Raw genomic sequence first — 18,275 nt, forward strand, 5'->3', positions numbered from 1 at the left:
TTCACTTCTACAATGATGGATGACAGGTCTATTTGTGAATCACTAAAACAAATTGTGCTACTTAGGAAATTCGCGAATAAGGGGAGGTGGTGTGTACATTTACTAGTATATCTATCCTGTACCTATTTTTATTTTTATTCTAAAAAGAATGCAGAAAATGGATGTAACACATAATTTCTATCCAGAAAAAAAAAAAGATTTCTATGCAATCGTACATTAAGTTCCTCCTGCTACACATCTAAAAGTAAATCTTCTGGCAACCATGTGGATAACTATTTCTTAGATAAATTTCTAATGGTGAAACTAAATCTGGTATTTTACATTAAATCAAACAATTTAACCTTAATATTTAAAAACTATAGTGAAAATGCATATCACTTTATCGTGATTAAATGTGTGTATGAAAGATACATGTCTTGGATTCATTAGTTTTGTGTAAATATATATGCGTGTAAGTTGTTATTCTTTTTTTCCAAGGTGCATGTAAATTTGGCCATTGTTCAATTAGTCTAATGGCATAAATGGGCGTACTCACGAGAAAGCAACTCAGAGCCCAACTACCAACTGAACTTTCCTCTTTAATATTATCCATAGTCGTAGTATGGTATTTCAACCTCGTGACATTCCCCTACATTACTCCTTATTGCTATTTTCTTACATCTCATTGCAGTTTTTGGAAAATTGTAACTCTTAACAATTTTCGAGAACTTGTAAACCACTATGGTTTATGTGTCTAACTCTACGGAATTTGTATGCTAAAAGAAACATGGGTTGTAGCGGATCGTCTCACGCCAAGCCAAACAGTCAGTCCTTTCTAGATTTAGTATCCTCTGTTAATTCTCCTTAATTAGTTTTGGATTAGAATAGATGGATGATTAATTGTGTTTAATTATTGATGCATACAACTACAATTAAATTGAATGATTATTTAAAAGTACTAACGTAGAAATGCATATAACAGGAATTGTGAAAAAGATAATAAGAAAGCCAAAACCATGGAAGCATCCACAGCCAATAACAAGAAGTCAGTTGATGCAGCTAAGGGAAGAGTTTTGGGACACTGCTCCTCACTATGGTGGTAAGAAAGGTATACTCTGATCTCACAACTGTTCAAATTCAGCCTACTTATTTGCAGATTGCATTTTGAATTTTAAACAATCTACTAAATGCTCCACTTTCATCTACAATAACCATTTGAAATAATCAAGAACGATGGAATGACTCATGCTCCTCCCCAATTGAGTAGGTTCGAATGGCTGCTCGAGCCTGTGTTGTATTCAGTTGTTAGTATGTGTTAAATTGTATGATCATCTTATTTAAACGTTTAAACTTAGAAAGATCGCATTCTTATTTACTTAATTAATTTGTATCCTTTAACATATCTCATGTGCGAATCTGATTCTAATTCACTAAATAAGCATATGGAAATTCTTTTTGATATTAGGTGGCAGTGCGACATCTCATTTAAAAGCTTAAGCTGCTAGAGAGAGCACTTTTATTTATTACTTAATTATAGTCGATACTAGAAACTCTTTATTTTGAGGGAGGGGGTTGAGATAATTTGCATTCCAACATTCAACAACCAAAAAAATCACTGCATATACTCTTATATCATTTTATTCTATGCTTTCCGGAGTTAGTTTATATGACTGCATCTTTAAGTGTACTGAGTCATTCGGCTTCAATTGAAGCTGTTTGGTTAGTCATTTCTCAATTTTCCCTCTCTTTTTTTTAATTGTCCAATATAACACTAAGGAACATGATATGCACAACTGAGTCATTCGGATTCAATTGAAGCGGTTTGGTTAGTCATTCGCCTAGATGTGACAGAGGAACATGTTACGGTTCTTGTTAATTCACTCTATGTAAATATAAGTTTCTTTCTCAAAGTCAACTTTCTCCCTTCTTGCTTTAGTGAAATAAGGGCGCTAACGCTATCTTCCTTCAGCTTGCTTCGCCCTATCTATTCATCTATTTTCTCAAATGAATATGTAGGGATCTCTCTTGTTCATAAATATTGAAACCAGATCAAAATCAAATAGCCCTTAGGTTCAGCCATTCAGACATACTTAATGGTTATGTCACTCTGCAACAGAAATCTGGGATGCGCTTCGTGCTGCGGCAGAAGCTGATCTGGACCTAGCTCAAGCAATTGTGGACAGTGGTGGGATCATTGTCCACAACACTGACATGACCGTCTGCTACGATGAAACAGGTATACTTATTACATGTGTTGCGATGCAGCTTCTTACATTCATAATTTAGCCCAATCAGCAGATTTTGAATGGAGATCTAGAGAATGATAAAGAACCTTCTGTTTTGGCATTTGGGTTAAAATAGTTCTTTAAAATATATTTAGAGCAGTTTTAGTTCTTTATATTTATCAAATTACAGAAGCATGATGAACCGTTTAAATTGAAGAAACAATCAGGATGGATGTCTCTCGATCATTTCTCCCTATTTGCCTCTTAAGAAAAACCATACTAGCAGCAAATATGTTAGTGTGTATGAACAAAGTTCCACGTATAAAGTAGAAAAGAAAAGGAAACTATTTATAAGGAGTTAGGATGCTCTTAATGGTGTGAGGTCTTTTGGGAAAAACCGTGGAGCTTTGGACCAAAGCGGACAATATCACACCATGTTAAGAGTATCTTTGGGCCATTTTAGCCCAATAATTGATATCAGAGCCAACAGTTTGGTTGTACGAGCATGGAGATGGCGGAGTGATGGTGTTAGGCGTAGGCCCCGGCTTATAAGGACTATTTTTAGACTAGTCGCAAACATAACGAAATATTTTTGTTATTTTCCTGGTTATTTGATCACGCAAAGGAGTTTCATCAAAAGTGCTAATAGGAAACTTTGTTGCAGGTACCAAATATGAACTACCGAAGTACGTTTTGAGCGAGCCAACGAACATGATAAGATATGATTGAGAAGATGAATAGTAGTTGAAGCTGGTGCATATGTTGTAATGTCCGTTTTTTCAGTCTTGAGTTTGGTTCTGTCATTTTCTTCTACCATCAACTATAACGTAATTCCACATTTGTCGCTACCACATAACCCCTTTTTAAGTTTAAAGTGGCGAAACTGAAAGCACCAATTCCTTTTTTCGTTCATAGTCGGAAAATTTGCTAGGAATATTAGGAGTTGGGATTCACGTACTGGTAGTATTTGGTTCACATTTACTGGAACAGTGAATAATTGTGAGTAATTGGATGCCAATTCCCATATTGAAATAAGTGTACAAGGTAACATTTTCAAACTTTAGGTTATGTAGTGCTTTGGTACATGTTATGCAAAGGAAGATATGGTTTGAGGACTTGAATGCTATGCTTCTTACACGGTAAATTAATTTTCTTATTTTGACATGAAATTGACAGAGTGGCAAAATCCTAACATGACAAGTGATCTGTCATAACTCAATGCCAATAAACCCTTTGGGGTGACCGAGTTGGTTGAACAATGGACTTTTCAAATGGGAGATCTAAAGTTCGAAACCACTTGCATACCTTCTCTATCGAGCCCGTCGCACGAAACTTGCCTATCTATCCTCCTGTGTGGTTTGCGGGTTATTACATAAGAGCTGGGTTTACCTTGTGCGCTCTCAAAGGATAGTGGTTGAGGTTCCCTTGTTACCAAAAAAACTCAATGCCAATAATTTCACCTTCCTGTCATCTGTATTTCCAAGCAATTCGCACATAGTTCAACACTAAAATGTGATAAAATTAATTTTGTGGAAAAGTGGGAAGGTGCTGGTTATTCATTGAAAAAAAATGTGCAAAATTGTTGTAATTTTTTCGAAATTGTTAGACTACAAAATTTCATTTCGTGGCTCATTCACGCTAGTTGGTACTGTAATGAACAATATTTTAAAAGGCAGGGGCGTGAGGTGGGCGCTTTACCAATTATGAAGCGAGGAGGGGCGTAAGCACCATAAATCTTTAAAAATTTTAATTTATAAATTAATAAAATAACATAATAATATAAAAATATAAAAACACATTAAAAATTTAAGAAAATTATAAATAATTACTCATAGAATTTTTAATAGCATAAACTATCAATAATGTTAATGTTACTACGAAATACACAACTATAACGTATTAACTTCCAAATAATAAGAAAATCATATTTTCTTAATAAATATTATTAAACTAAAATTTTACCTTCTTAAAAACTTCACCAGTACTATAAATTAAAATATTACTCCTTCATGAGTAAATACAAAATTGCTTTCAAATAGCAAAATAATAAAAGTTTAATAATTTTGAGAGACATAGAACTAAGACATTAAGGCCAATAGCAAGTGGAAACATAAATTTTGGGTATCTATTTAGAAGAATGTTCAAATTATATTCACCCTCATGGTGTTCTGAATTCGTACATATGCAATATTATGACTCGTTATTTAAGTTACTCTCAATCTTCATATTCCTATAGATGAATAAACCTTTAATCCTTTATTTGTTAAAGAATTTTGAAGGTCAATGCTGCTAATTAGGAAAATTGACACATGATTTGAGTAAGAATTGTTGGGCGAGCCCCGAGAATTGGGCGTTATGTGTTTAGCGTACAATCAGATGTTTCTTACAAAACTAAGCCCATGTGTCAGTCTCAGAGCATTTTAATAGTGCCTCGCCTGAGGGCGAGCCTCGAACGAAGGGGGAAGTGCACAGTTAGCCACTAATTAGAGCTGTATTTACTCTTAAGGGGAAGTACTCATGAAGTTAAGGACACCATTAAGCTTCATTAAGGACACCATTAAGGAATGTTTACTGGATCACTAATCATTCAGCTTTTGTGTGCTTTGACGTGGATAATGATAGTGTGAAAATAATGCCTAGTACTTCTATTCCCGAGGGGCGTAAGGGTGGCAATTTGAGCCCAAACTCATCCAATCCGTCTGAAGATTAATGGGTTAGGCTACAATATTTTAGCTCATGAGTCTATTTAGGCTAAGCCCAAGTTAATCTATTATTTTTTATAGCCCATTCTACCCATGAAGTAGCCCAAATACAACCCATGAAGCTCACTCCAAAACAAAGGGATCTCAACCCAACTTATCTAGAAATTTACTTAGTTACCACCCACCACAATTTTTTTTCCTGCACTACCCACCCCCGTACCCCCACCCAACCCACCCCCGCAATTGTTTTTTTTTTTATATTTTTAATTTTTTGTTTTTTCGTTTTTCTGCACCGCGCACCCCCGCAATTTTCTTTTTGTATTTTTAATTTTTTTTTTTTTAGTTTTTCTGCACCACGCACCCCACCCCACCCCACCCGCAAAAAAAATTTCAACTTACACATTTTAAATACTAATTTGTTATTTAAGAAAATAATATTATTATTCTCAAAATACTAATAGTATTTATTTACCTTTTATACATAAGTGTATAAAAGATAAAAGGCTTTGTTTATGCAAGATGAGCATGATTCTAAAACATGGGTCAAGTTGGACGGGTTGAGCTATGATCCATTGTTTAGCACATCTTGACCCAACCCATCTTAGCTCAAGTACATTTTGAATTGGGGTGGACAATAACCTATTTATTGACCTAACTCATCTTGACCCGCCCAAATTCAACCCAACCCGCCTATTTGCCACCCCTAGAGGGGCTTAACGGAAGAAAAAACAAGCATTTCGGGTAATCTGCTGGAAAATTGCATCTTATCGAGGAAAATGCACTTCGACCTACTTTGCTCAATGTGTTTGGATCGGAGAATGATTGTTCAAAGTGGTTCGTGAAATATGTCGTGGATGTTGATGATCTGACTCGTTTGTTTCCTCTAATGGTGATTAATGAGCCAGAGTATCTTGATGTTATCGGTTACCAATTTGATGTGCTGTGTTTTGCTGCTGGTGAGAAAGATGGGAAGACGATGCTCCTGTTGACCAGTGGCGTAGACAGGGATTTTTGTAAGCGATGTCACAATTTTAGATGTGAACAAATAAAAAAATTACTGTAATAATATCATATTTAAAAAACAATCAGGAAAAAAAAAATAACACAACTTACAGTACAACATCCCTCCAATTTAAAAAATGTATTGTGCTAGTCAAGTAGTACAAAAGTATCTATATATATATATAAAAGAGGAAATAGAAAATGTGATTTCGCACCTCTCTTTGGTCAAAAATCCTATTTATCTTTTTTCTCCTTTCTTTTGCCTTTTGCCTTTCATTCTTTTCATTTAAATTGTTTAGTAATTGGAAATTGACCATTCTCTATCCTATTTATTACATCTCAATATATTTATTTCAGTTACAAAAGAAAAAAATAACAGCTTAGTTTATTGGGTTTCTCTCTCATTTTATTACATTACTCTATCATTACTACATTAACGAAATATCATGTTATTTGTTTCTCAGAAGTCAAGTTCTTCAAAAAATTGTGCAACGGTTGCAACAATCAATGCTCATAACTAATGCAATTTCAACAGACGCCAGTTAATAAAAGGTCATAACAATATAATATATATATATATATATATATATATATATATATATATATATATATATATATATATATATATATATATATAATTGTGTTAATTAAAGTAGTAAATCAACACACCACTCTTCCTCTTCATAACTGATCTTACACTCATTTCCTCTGCATAAAGCTTACTGCAAAGAATATATGATATTCGACAAATAAAATTTATTTGAGCAATCTACATGAGAAATTCTGCATTATTGTTTTATGTCATTCTTCTTATGTAAGTACTGAATTTGTGATTTATTTTCTTCTTATAATTGATTCATTATTTGTAGGACGGAACGGTATTCTTTTCTCTTTCGAAGATAGAATAAATTATTCTCAAACATATTTTCCTTATAACTTTTTATTCTTGTAGAAATATATATTATGATAATGTTATTACCTATTTTGAATAACGGTATTCTTTTCTCTTTCGACGATAGAATAAATTATTCTCAAACATGTTTTCCTTATAACTTTTTATTCTTGTAGAAATATATATTATGATAATGTTATTACCTATTTTGAATTATAAGAAGAAATAGAAACACATCAGTTATGAGTATTGTGTTTCATCTACTTAGTTGAGTTGGTCTTATTATTTTTTATTTTTTTGTTTTGCAGATATGATACAAATGATCTGGAGCAAGCATTTTGAAGAAGTATTCTTTCCTTATAAAGTTTGATTTTTCTAGAAGTATTTTGATAATTATAACTTTTGGTGTCATTTGTTAATTGTTAGTAGGCAAACAAATCATAGCTCTAAGCAAATACTGCTGCTTCTCAAAGTTAGTCTACTGTTATAGATTCTGCCCTTATATATCCCTTTTTGATCAATTTCTATGGTGACAATAATGGTGTTTTCATACCAAATGTTGAGATGATCAATTAATTGCAAGAGAATAATGGCACCTAAGAAACTTACGACTGAATTAATTGATGAACTCTATGCATGAGTTTTCACGTAGAAAATTTTAATGTATATTAGAATTAGTGGAAAGCAAATAGAAAACTTTCTCTACCTTCTAATTTTCATAATTTTATACTCATTATTATTTTAAATTAGCTTTATAAATTCTCTACCTTATTGTTTGGTCATTTCTCTTTCTATTATTAAATACATTACATATTTTTAATGCAACAGTTTCCAAACATTATTGATCATTCCAATCACACATTAATATAAAAGAAGATGTATCATGCTTAGTAAGTACTTGACATGTGATATCGTCACAACCAAGTCAGACAATATAATAAAATAAATACTTTTTACATGAGTTAAGCATATAAAAAAATAATGGCTACAGAAAAATATCCACCCTTATGTTGTTAGTAGTAACTTCTATAACATTTTTAAAAAAAAAATCATTGTATAATATTTTAAAATTATTATTATCATCATCGTCATTATCATCATCATTCTGTGTTTGAAGTCTTATATATATTCGGTAGATATTTAAAAGTTTTGCTTATTTATCATTATTTTTTATTGTAGCTGACATGAGGTATGTTTTTCACTTTATGTTATGACCTTAACTAAGAGCCTGATACAGAGATAAAGTTTCCATCTTCAAATGAGGCCTTAATCTACTCTTAAACAATTTAATTGAATCGCCATTGACCAAAGAAGTCACAATCATGCATTTTTACATCATCTTTCTCTCAAGTTGGCACTCTAAAATAGAATACCAATGACAACTAGAACTTAATGTTTTAGATGAAAGTATTGATCATTTTCTTTTTGTTATTTGACGGTGTTCTCATCTATAGTAAGGTATGATTGAAATATTATCCCGTTAACAATATTTCTTACGAAGGGTAAATCATCCAAACAAGCATCAGTGTCGCAAAACGCAATCCTCACATTGCTCAAATACATCAGACAATTACTCATAAGATGGTCTTGAATGCTCAAGTTTGTAGTTTTTCGTTTAATTTTTTGATTTTGTAAAAAAGTTGATTTTCTATTAGAAAAATTTATGAAATTCACATTTAACTATTTCTTTAATTCTTTTTACTTCGCGCGGACAAATTCACTAGTTAAAACATAGAATGAGGCTGTCAAGACCCAAAATCCAAAAAGGCCGTGATGGCGCCGGACACCACTGTCAGGCAAGCCAACCATAATCAATTAACTTAATTACCCATTTAGTATTTTTGAAATCAAAGTTTCTTCAATGAAAAAATAAAGATAAAACTCATAGAGTAAATGATAAATATTTTTAGCAACTAAATTTCTAAACAATTCACAACCATTCCCAAAATCCGGTGTCACAAGTGCATGAGCATTTACTAGGAAATTTAAAATAAAATACAACATCTGTCCAGAATATAAATTAGACAGGAAAATATAATAACTCTGAAGGAGACTCTGTTAGCTGTTGATCGTAATATAGAATGCAGCTCACCTATGTCCCCACAATTATTAAACACACCTCTGTGCCCACAAGACCGCTATACATATATGTACCTGCATAATAAAATGTGCAGCAAGTGCAGTATGAGTACAAAAATGTGTACCCGGTAAGTATCAAGCCTAATCTCGAAGTGGTAGAGACGAGATGGTCGACCTTGACACTCACTAAGGGTCAATAATAATAAGTAACATAAAAATAGAAATATTTTTATCAACATGATTCACAGAGTTAACAATAATTTTTATTGAACCAACAGAAATAATTAAATTCCTTCAAATGCAACAATTCTCAATATATTAATTAAATTTCTTCAATTCAAATAATTTCTAATTTATCAATTAATCTCATTTACATGAATAACAATTAATTCCTTAACAAGCAGGGATACATAAATTCTTTAAATCCCAATAATTTCTAATTTATCAATTAGCTTCACAAGCTACAATAAATTATCAAAGTATCGTGTAATTATTATTATTAGGCACGGTTTCTGCCGAAGACGTACGACCCGATCCAGAGTGTCGTGTACACTGCCGAGAGACGTGCGGCACAATCCATAGATACATCTATCCTGCCGAGGCGTTCGGCCCGCTCCAGAAGAAAGGAGGATATTTTCTTATGTACCTCCGAAAAGAGAGTATATTTATTATAGGATAAATTCGGGAGGAAGAATAATTTCTTTTAACAATTAATTAATTTAAACAGAAAATCAAGCATATGAGATTTCCATCTAAGATTTCCATCCTTTAATATATTTATCTGACAATTCACAATATATTCATATATATCAATTAATATTAATTAAACAAAGAATACAATGTACACATGTAATTCATGCTTTGAGTCCTAAACTACCCGGACTTTAACATTAATAGTAGCTACGCACGGACACTCGTCACCTCGTGCGTACATAGCCCCCTCAATTAGCAATAATTATTCAATTTAATCCCTATAGGGGTAATTTCCCCTCACAAGATTAGACAAGAGACTTACCTTGTCTCAAAGCTCATTTCCGATCACGATGTCGTGTAAAAATTTTAATTCGATGCCGAAAAATCCAAAACTATCCAAAAGTTATATAAAATAATTAATACATGTTCAATAATTCAAAATAGGGCTATTAATTCAATTACCCAACCCAAAATGGTAATATTCTTAAAATTCACCCCGGGCCCACGTGCCCGAATTTCAGAAATTTTCGAAGAGAATCGTTACTCATAATCTCAAGAACTCAAATATATCATTTCTATCCAATTCCATAACCATTTTCGTAGTGAAAAATCAAAAATACCAATTTCTAGGTTTTTCTTTAAAACTCCAAATTTTTTACAAATTTTCATGTCTAAATCCATGTATAGACCTTGTATTTAACTCACAACTAGCAGGAATCACTTATCTCATGGTTGATGGTGGAAAGGGTGCTCAAAAATCGTCCCCAAAATCGGCTCCCATGAAGAAATGGAGTGGAAATGAGTCCAACCTCCGTCTTTAACAGAACACTGCCCAAAACCGTTTTTCTTCGCGTTCGCGACAAATGCCTCTCGTTCACAAAGGCCAAATGTTCCTGCCCCAGTATTTCCCATTCGAGTTCGCGTGACCAGTGTCGCGTTCGCGAAGGCCTGTCCATGCAAGGCATCGCGTTCGCGTTCAAGCCATCGCGTTTGCGTAGGCCAAATAGCCTTAGGCCCGTCTCCTCCTCTCTTCTACGCATTCGCGATTGACCCTTCGCGTTCACGTAGTTTTATCAGTCAATCCCTCTGCGTTCTCGAACTACACCTCGCGTTCGCGAAGGCCAAAACCTAGCGGCTTCAAAACTCCTCTTCGAGTTCGCGACCCACTGATCGCGTTCGCGAAGCACAAGATAGCAGCCACCATTTTCCTTCTTCGCGGGACTCCCTTCGCGTTCGCGAAGAATAAAACCAGAACCAGCAAACCTGCAGCAGCTTTTCATCCAAATTCGATCCGAAACTACCCCAAAACACATTCGAGGCCCCCGGGACCCAGTCCAATCATACCAACCTATCCCAAAAAATAACACGAACTCGCTCGAGGCCTCAAATCGTATCAAACAATATCGAAACCATGAATTGCACATCGATTCAAGCCTAATAAACTATTGAACTTCTAACTCCCACATCCAATGCCGAAACCTATCAAATCAAGTCCGATTGACCTCCAATTTTGCATACAAGTCATAATTGATATTTCAGACCTGCTCCAACTTCCGAAATCGGAATCCGACCCCTATATCAAAAAGTCAACTCTTTGGTCAAACTTTCAAACTTAAATTCTTGTTTTAGCCATTTCAAGCGTAATTTCACTACGGACTTTCAAATAAAATTCTGATTACGCTCCTAAGTCCAAAATCACCATACGGAGCTGTTGGAATCATCAAAATTCTATTCCGAGGTCGTTTGCACATAATTCGACATCCGGTCACTATTTAAACTTAAATATTTTAATTGTTTTCATCAAAATTCCATATCTCGGGCTAGGGACCTCGAAATTTGATTCCGGGCATACGCCCAAGTCCCAAATCACGATACGGACCTATCAAAACTATCAAAACACTTATCCTATTCTGTTTGCTCAAAATGTTGACCAAAGTCAAACTTGGCCTTTTAAGGCTAACTTAAGGAACCAAGTGTTCTGATTTCAACCCGAACATTTCCAAATTCTGAACCAACCATCTCCGCAAATCATAAATCAATAAAAGCACATTCGAAGAGATTTATTTTAGGGAACGTGGTTCTAAAAGTTAAAATGACCGGTTGGGTCATTACATTCTCTCCCACTTAAATATACGTTCGTCCTCGAATGTGCTAAGGACTGTTCCTGAATTGTACAAAATCATGCACCTCGTGCACCTACCCGTGCTACCACACCCAGTTGAGCACATTAACTTGAGCCAATCTAAAAATCCTCCCCTTTATTTAGGCAAATAAGCCTTAGAGCCCAATTCTAACATCCAGAATTCTCCACCATGCCTGTTTCTAACCTATGAATGTCGTATCAATCACTACATGATGCACCAATACAGGATTGCATACCTTTGTTGAATTTAGACCATGCACCGCATCATTTATATGACTATAATAACATCCTCCGATAACAATAGCCAAAATTCCACGAATCTGATATTCACAACACACCTCATGATACCTATAATTCCTGTTCCAACTCTTAAACTGCTTCCACGATGGAAGAAATGTGTAGAAATTCATAACCAATTGCTGAGTCAACAAATTATTGAGTTTCTCCTTCTGACAAGAACCATTGCCTCATTATGGACCAAATAATGGTATTTGCTCTTTATTATACTTCATATAATCCGATCGTACTGATCCCGGATCCAATAACCTCGTCTCACTTAGTATAAGCTGCTAAGGCAATAAGCCACCTCATACATGACAAAACAAAGTCTCATATGACGCCACAATGAGCTAATAAGCTACGGACTCGATTGCGATACATAAGAAAAACAGACTATGGAAAAGATTATTCAACCCAAGTGACTAATTAAACAACTGAAAAGGTGTCATGAACCTTCCTCAGAAAATATGACACAAAACACACAAAAATAGGATATAGGGAATTGTACTCAACATCACACTGTTGCGGCGTGCAATCCGATCTGCACAAAAAGAATCTATAAAAAAAAAAAATACTTACCAACCTAGAATGCTCATTACTACAAAATATCCGAATATCGGACACAAGCACGCTCAGTGCATAATATCATCCCTGGAAGGACCGACAGTGCCATACGCTACAAAACTCAAGCACAACTAAGGTGCGATATATGATCTGAATCTCGAGAGCCATCCTGCTCACATAACACCATCGCTACGCGGAATTTCATCACATAAGAAATTTATCAAACCGTTTCATAACTCACATGGCACAATATAGTATTACATGAAATAACCGACGATGAAACGACATCCAACGTCTGAATACTCCTCCATAGGGAGCGGTTATGCTAAAATGAACACATCTGGCCTGATATAGAACCCATATTCATATTCAAATCCATCCACAGACCTTAAGCCGATTCTGATCGCATCGTACTAGGCTAATAACCTTTCAAGTATCCATAATAACCCTTTTCCCCATAACATACAAGAATAGCCATCATAACCGGAACAATACTTCCACAGTCGACAACCAAATGAACCGAGCGCCCTCCAGGCATAAATTCTCGAATCAGCGATATTACCACAATCTTTATACTTGGTTTCAATCTTCACTCAATCAAGTGACTACATGTCACTCTTACACAATCTTTCCGTGAGACACGCTCCCACGACCTTCCGCACCAGGTAACAAGTCTGCACACCCATGCTACCGGTTACACTAATGCTGTAAAGCATATCAAGAATCCACAAATCAATACACAAGGTCTCTTACACCTGACATCGACCTTAGACGATGCCAAAAATAATACCATATTACTTTAAACATCTAAATATTTTTCCTGCTCATCCGAGCTAATTCCATCCTACTTAGTGCACTTAATCACGCAAGTGCGCATGAGTACAAGAATTCCATCATAACTCCCGAACCACTAATAAGGTAAATACATCATCATATAGAAACCTTCTACTTAACTTATTTCAAGAGAACCATTGTAATACCTGACTGACTTTCCATATCCGCAGAAAATACCAGCCTCAAGTAGTGGTCTACACCACCATAACTCTTATGGGATCCCTCTACACATAACATGTTATAATACTTGAATTCCTCCAAATAAAATCAATTACGGAGGCCGTCAAGCCTCGTACGTACCGCCATAAATCACATGCATAATTCAATGCGTTGAAGGAACTGATCATTGCCACCATCGTGCCGATTCAACCATTGTTAGCCGATCCGTCTTTTCTCAATTTACTCTCAACTTGCCTTAGAAATAATAATAGCTCCATTCATTACATCACGAACTCAAATACGCACTCATCCCAAGTGACCTTATTTCACGAGACCACGCTATTTCAAAACCCACTAATTATCTCATATCCCTGTTTGTGCGCACTTTTTACATCTTCAACTGGTACACCAATTCTAATACTTATTTTATGAATTCGAAGTTATTTTCTTCCGTTTCTCTAATGCTACACCACAACCTGAAGATAACGCAGAGTACTCCAAGCCCCGTTTCATAATCTGCTGCAAAAGCTCGACACTCAACCATACTATAGACTCGAGGTCCTTACACACCACACTTTAAATTTTTGAATCCACTAGGACCGTTATTGAGAGTCACTTGCTCTGACTTGTTCCCATACATGATCAACTCCAAGGCCCTACTAGCACATGGACACTTTCTCAAGGAAACACCCAACTGTCTCACTTTCTCTGTGCATTACATCTACACGAAGCATAAACTCTGAGTCTTCCCACAAACCTAAATATGAATTGATAAGGCCAAATATGGCACACATTCCCCAAATCCTTTGCTCAAATTACCACCGATGTTTTCTTTCCTTAGTCGTAATGACCCACCAATACACCGATAACCAGAAACCGCACAAGTTGACACTATACAATCCAATCATAGATAGTGGGGCTCTCCCACTTAGCTTGAAGCTACAAATTACAAAATTCTAGAATCTACTGAGATTCTTTCTTCATCGTCGACATGATCCTGCACACGCAACTTGCCAAATTTCTCGAAATTCTTCTATTACCCTTTAATAAACACTCCTAACCACTAGCCACATTTACATATTAAATCTCTTACCGGGTAGCCAGTAGAATTCTTCGCAGAAGCTTTGTCAACACCACGCGGCTGCTAACCCGCTCACAGGAGATAACCCACATATGAAAATTACATGCTGACATATTCCAACGTCGCTGCACTGGGTGCAATTACTACGAAATCAGTAGATCATCCTGAGTCCGAGCTCATTCACCAGCTGCACCAGTCCGTTCACTCCTCATGGACGTCAACTAGAGGTGCAACAATACATTCCAATCCAAAGTCATGTTGTATCCTTCTTCATATCAAGCAACTCTCTCCTGTCATACCAAATCTTCCTCAACATAGCAGCCAATATTCCAAATTAAGCCCGTAGACTTAGTCACTGTCCACCATGAATCCCAAATCACTTCAAACTTTTCTCAAGCCGTATAGTTATCCTACCACGTAACCCATATGCTACTTTGCCACTCTCTCACTTTGGTCAAACCCTTCTCCTTTAAGCAACTACTCGACTTCTGTTTTCTTACACTTGGCCTCCTAGGAACTTAACCACCACAAGACACCTTCCACACGTCCTTTCTCATCCTTTGCTACCCAGTTGTTGCCTTACTAAAAGTCCGTCTCTGTAGCACTTGAACCAATAGCTCGTTACCAGCTTTAAACCCTTCTAACGATCATCCTTCTCGAGACATCAATACTAGGAACGCTACTTCGATCCTGAATCACTGCACACCGTGATCTCTAACGACTTCTTCCCCTATACAAATTCCTAACACCCCGTCATGAAGGCGAGTTGAAGAAAACCATAACACCGGCAAACCTTAACGCATTTTACAAGGCGACGACACCACATCAAAATTGAGAATTCTACCACACTTAAAAATATCAAGCTTCGTTACTCTATCAATCCCAAACCTGAACATTCATAGTCCGATTGCCTTTTCTCCACTGGAATTAAAACTTGGAACCTCTGAATCATGTACTGAGAAAACCTTCTTTCAATTCGTTTACTGCTCTGGCACATAGACAATGTGCGATAACAATGCACGAATCGTCGTAACTATCAATGCCAAATTTTAAAACCTTAGGTAGTATTGATACTTAACTTGAAACGACAGAGCGTCCTTCCGTAAGGCGACGACAATAGTCCAATTAATTACACAGGGAGAAGCATCCTGCACTACATCTGTAGTACCATTAAAAATTTCCTCGATCCCCAATTTATAACAAGTGCTTCGCGTCGCATAAGATTGAATAAGAAGGAAATTAAGGCATAAGCCTCAAAGGAATCGAATTGCACGACGAGGAATCAAAAGGGAAGTATTCCTAACAGCCCTGTAGCCTTTCGAAGATAAGTACAGACGTCTCCGTACCGATCCGCAAGACTCTACTAGACTTGCTCATGACTCGTGAGACTTAAGTGAACCTAGTGCTCTGATACCATGTTGTCACGACCCAAACTCCAAAGACTACAATGTACACATGTAATTCATGCTTTGAGTCCTAAACTACCCGGACTTTAACATTAATAGTAGCTACGCACGGACTCTCGTCACCCCGTACGTACGTAACCCCCGCAATTAGTAACAATTATTTAATTTAATCCCTATGGGGTAATTTTCTCCTCACAAGATTAGACAAGAGACTTACCTTGTCTCAAAGCCCACTTCCGATCACGATGTCGTGTAAAAACTTCAATTCGATGCCGAAAAATTCGAAACTATCCAAAAGTTATATAAAATAATTAATACATGTTCAATAATTCGAAATATGGCTATTAATTCAATTACCCAACCCAAAATGGTAATATTCCTAAAATTCACCCCGGGCCCACGTGCTCGGATTTCGAAAATTTTCGGAGGGAATCGTTACCCATAATCTCAAGAACTCAAATATATCATTTCTATCCAATTTCATAACCATTTTCGTAGTGAAAAATCAAAAACACCAATTTCTAGGTTTTTCTTCAAAACTCCAATTTTTTTTACAAATTTTCATCTCTAAATCCATGTATAGACCTTGTATTTAGCTCACAACTAGTAGGAATCACTTACCTCATGGTTGATGGTGGAAATGGTGCTAAACAATCGTCCCCAAAATCGACTCCCATGAAGAAATGGAGTGAAAATGAGTCCAACCCCCGTCTTTAACAGAACACTGCCCAGAACCGTTCTTCTTCGCGTTCGCGACTAATGCCTCGTGTTCGCGAAGGCCAAATGTTCCTGCCTCAGTATTTCATCTTCGTGTTCGCGTGACCAGTGTCGCGTTCGCGAAGACATGTCCATGCAAGGCATCGCGTTCACGTTCAAGCCATCGCGTTCGTGTAGGCCAAATAGCCTTAGGCCCGTCTCCTCCTTTCTTCTACGCGTTCGCGTAGTTTTCTCAGTCAATCGCTCCGCGTTCGCGAACTACACCTCGCGTTCGGGAAAGCCAAAACCCAACAGCCTCAAAACTCCTCTTCGCGTTCGCGACCCACTGATCGCGTTCGCGAAGCACAAGATAGCAGCCACCATTTTCCTTCTTCGCGGACGCGGGATTCCCTTCGCGTTCGCGAAGAACAAAACCAGAACCAGCAAACCAGCAGTAGCTTTTCATCCAAATTCGATCCGAAGCCACCCCAAAACATATTCGAGGCCCTCGGGACCCCGTCCAATTATACCAACCTATTCCAAAACACAACACGAACTCGCTCGAGGCCTCAAATCGCATCAAACAATATCGAAACCATGAATTGCGCATCGATTCAAGCCTAATAAACTATTGAACTTCTAACTCCCACATCCTATGCCGAAACCTATCAAATCAAGTCCGATTGACCTCAAATTTTGCACACAAGTAATAATTGACATTTCGGACCTGCTCCAACTTCCGGAATCGGAATCCGACCCCGATATCAAAAAGTCAACTCCCCGGTCAAACTTCCAAACTTAAATTCTTGTTTTAACCATTTCAAGCCTAATTTCACTACAGAATTCCAAATAAAATTCTGATCACGCTCCTAAATCCAAAATCACCATACAGAGCTGTTAGAATCATCAAAATTCTATTCTGAGGTCGTTTGCACATTATTCGACATCCGGTTACTATTTGAACTTAAATATTTTAATTGTTTTCATTAAAATTCCATATCTCGGGTTAGGGACCTCGGAATTTGATTCCGGGCATACGCCCAAGTCCCAAATCACGATACGGACCTACCAAAATTGTCAAAACACTGATCCGAGTCCGTTTGCTCAAAATATTGACCAAAGTCAAACTTGGCTTTTTAAGGCTAACTTAAGGAACCAAGTGTTCTGATTTCAACCCGAACACTTTCAAATTCCAAACCAACCATCCTCGCAAGTCATAAATCAATAAAAGCACATTCAGGAAGTTTTATTTTAGAGAACGGGGTTTTAAAAGTTAAAATGACCGATTGGGTCATTACAGAGGCCACGCAGGTTCGAACTAAAAAAATGTATTGTGCTAGTCAAGTAGTACAAAATTATTAAAACATAGAATGAGGCCTCACCGGTTTGAACTCACGGCCTTGAATAGATATCTTCAAACTTTGACCAGATAAGCTAGACGCCTCTGTGTGACAAGTGGTGTCACTTATTTTATTTTACTATTTTCTTGTGTTTTCATTTGAATTTTATATAAATAATTAGTAAAGATTTTCGACGGATTG

The 18,275-nt window shown here is 36.4% G+C and overlaps 1 protein-coding gene across 1 annotated transcript; it reads left to right on the top strand.

Moving 5' to 3' along the window:
• Positions 1-535: 535 nt before the first annotated feature.
• LOC107773890 (uncharacterized) lies at positions 536-3,055 on the top strand. The gene is made up of 4 exons (XM_016593314.2): positions 536-803; positions 962-1,087; positions 2,096-2,215; positions 2,869-3,055. The coding sequence occupies exons 1-4, from the start codon at positions 728-730 to the stop codon at positions 2,931-2,933; spliced, it is 387 nt and encodes a 128-aa protein (XP_016448800.1). The 5' UTR covers positions 536-727; the 3' UTR covers positions 2,934-3,055.
• Positions 3,056-18,275: the final 15,220 nt, after the last annotated feature.

The sequence above is a fragment of the Nicotiana tabacum genome, chromosome 2, assembly GCF_000715075.1.
Source record: "Nicotiana tabacum cultivar K326 chromosome 2, ASM71507v2, whole genome shotgun sequence".
Classification (NCBI taxonomy): Eukaryota; Viridiplantae; Streptophyta; class Magnoliopsida; order Solanales; family Solanaceae; genus Nicotiana; species Nicotiana tabacum.

Bases quoted from the DNA above. Each gene is read 5' to 3' on its own strand.
- LOC107773890 (XM_016593314.2), top strand. From the start codon at position 728: ATGTGTCTAACTCTACGGAATTTGTATGCTAAAAGAAACATGGGTTGT. The intron at 1,088-2,095 runs GTATACTCTGAT...ACTCTGCAACAG, and splicing joins TCACTATGGTGGTAAGAAAG to AAATCTGGGATGCGCTTCGT. The intron at 2,216-2,868 runs GTATACTTATTA...ACTTTGTTGCAG, and splicing joins CGTCTGCTACGATGAAACAG to GTACCAAATATGAACTACCG.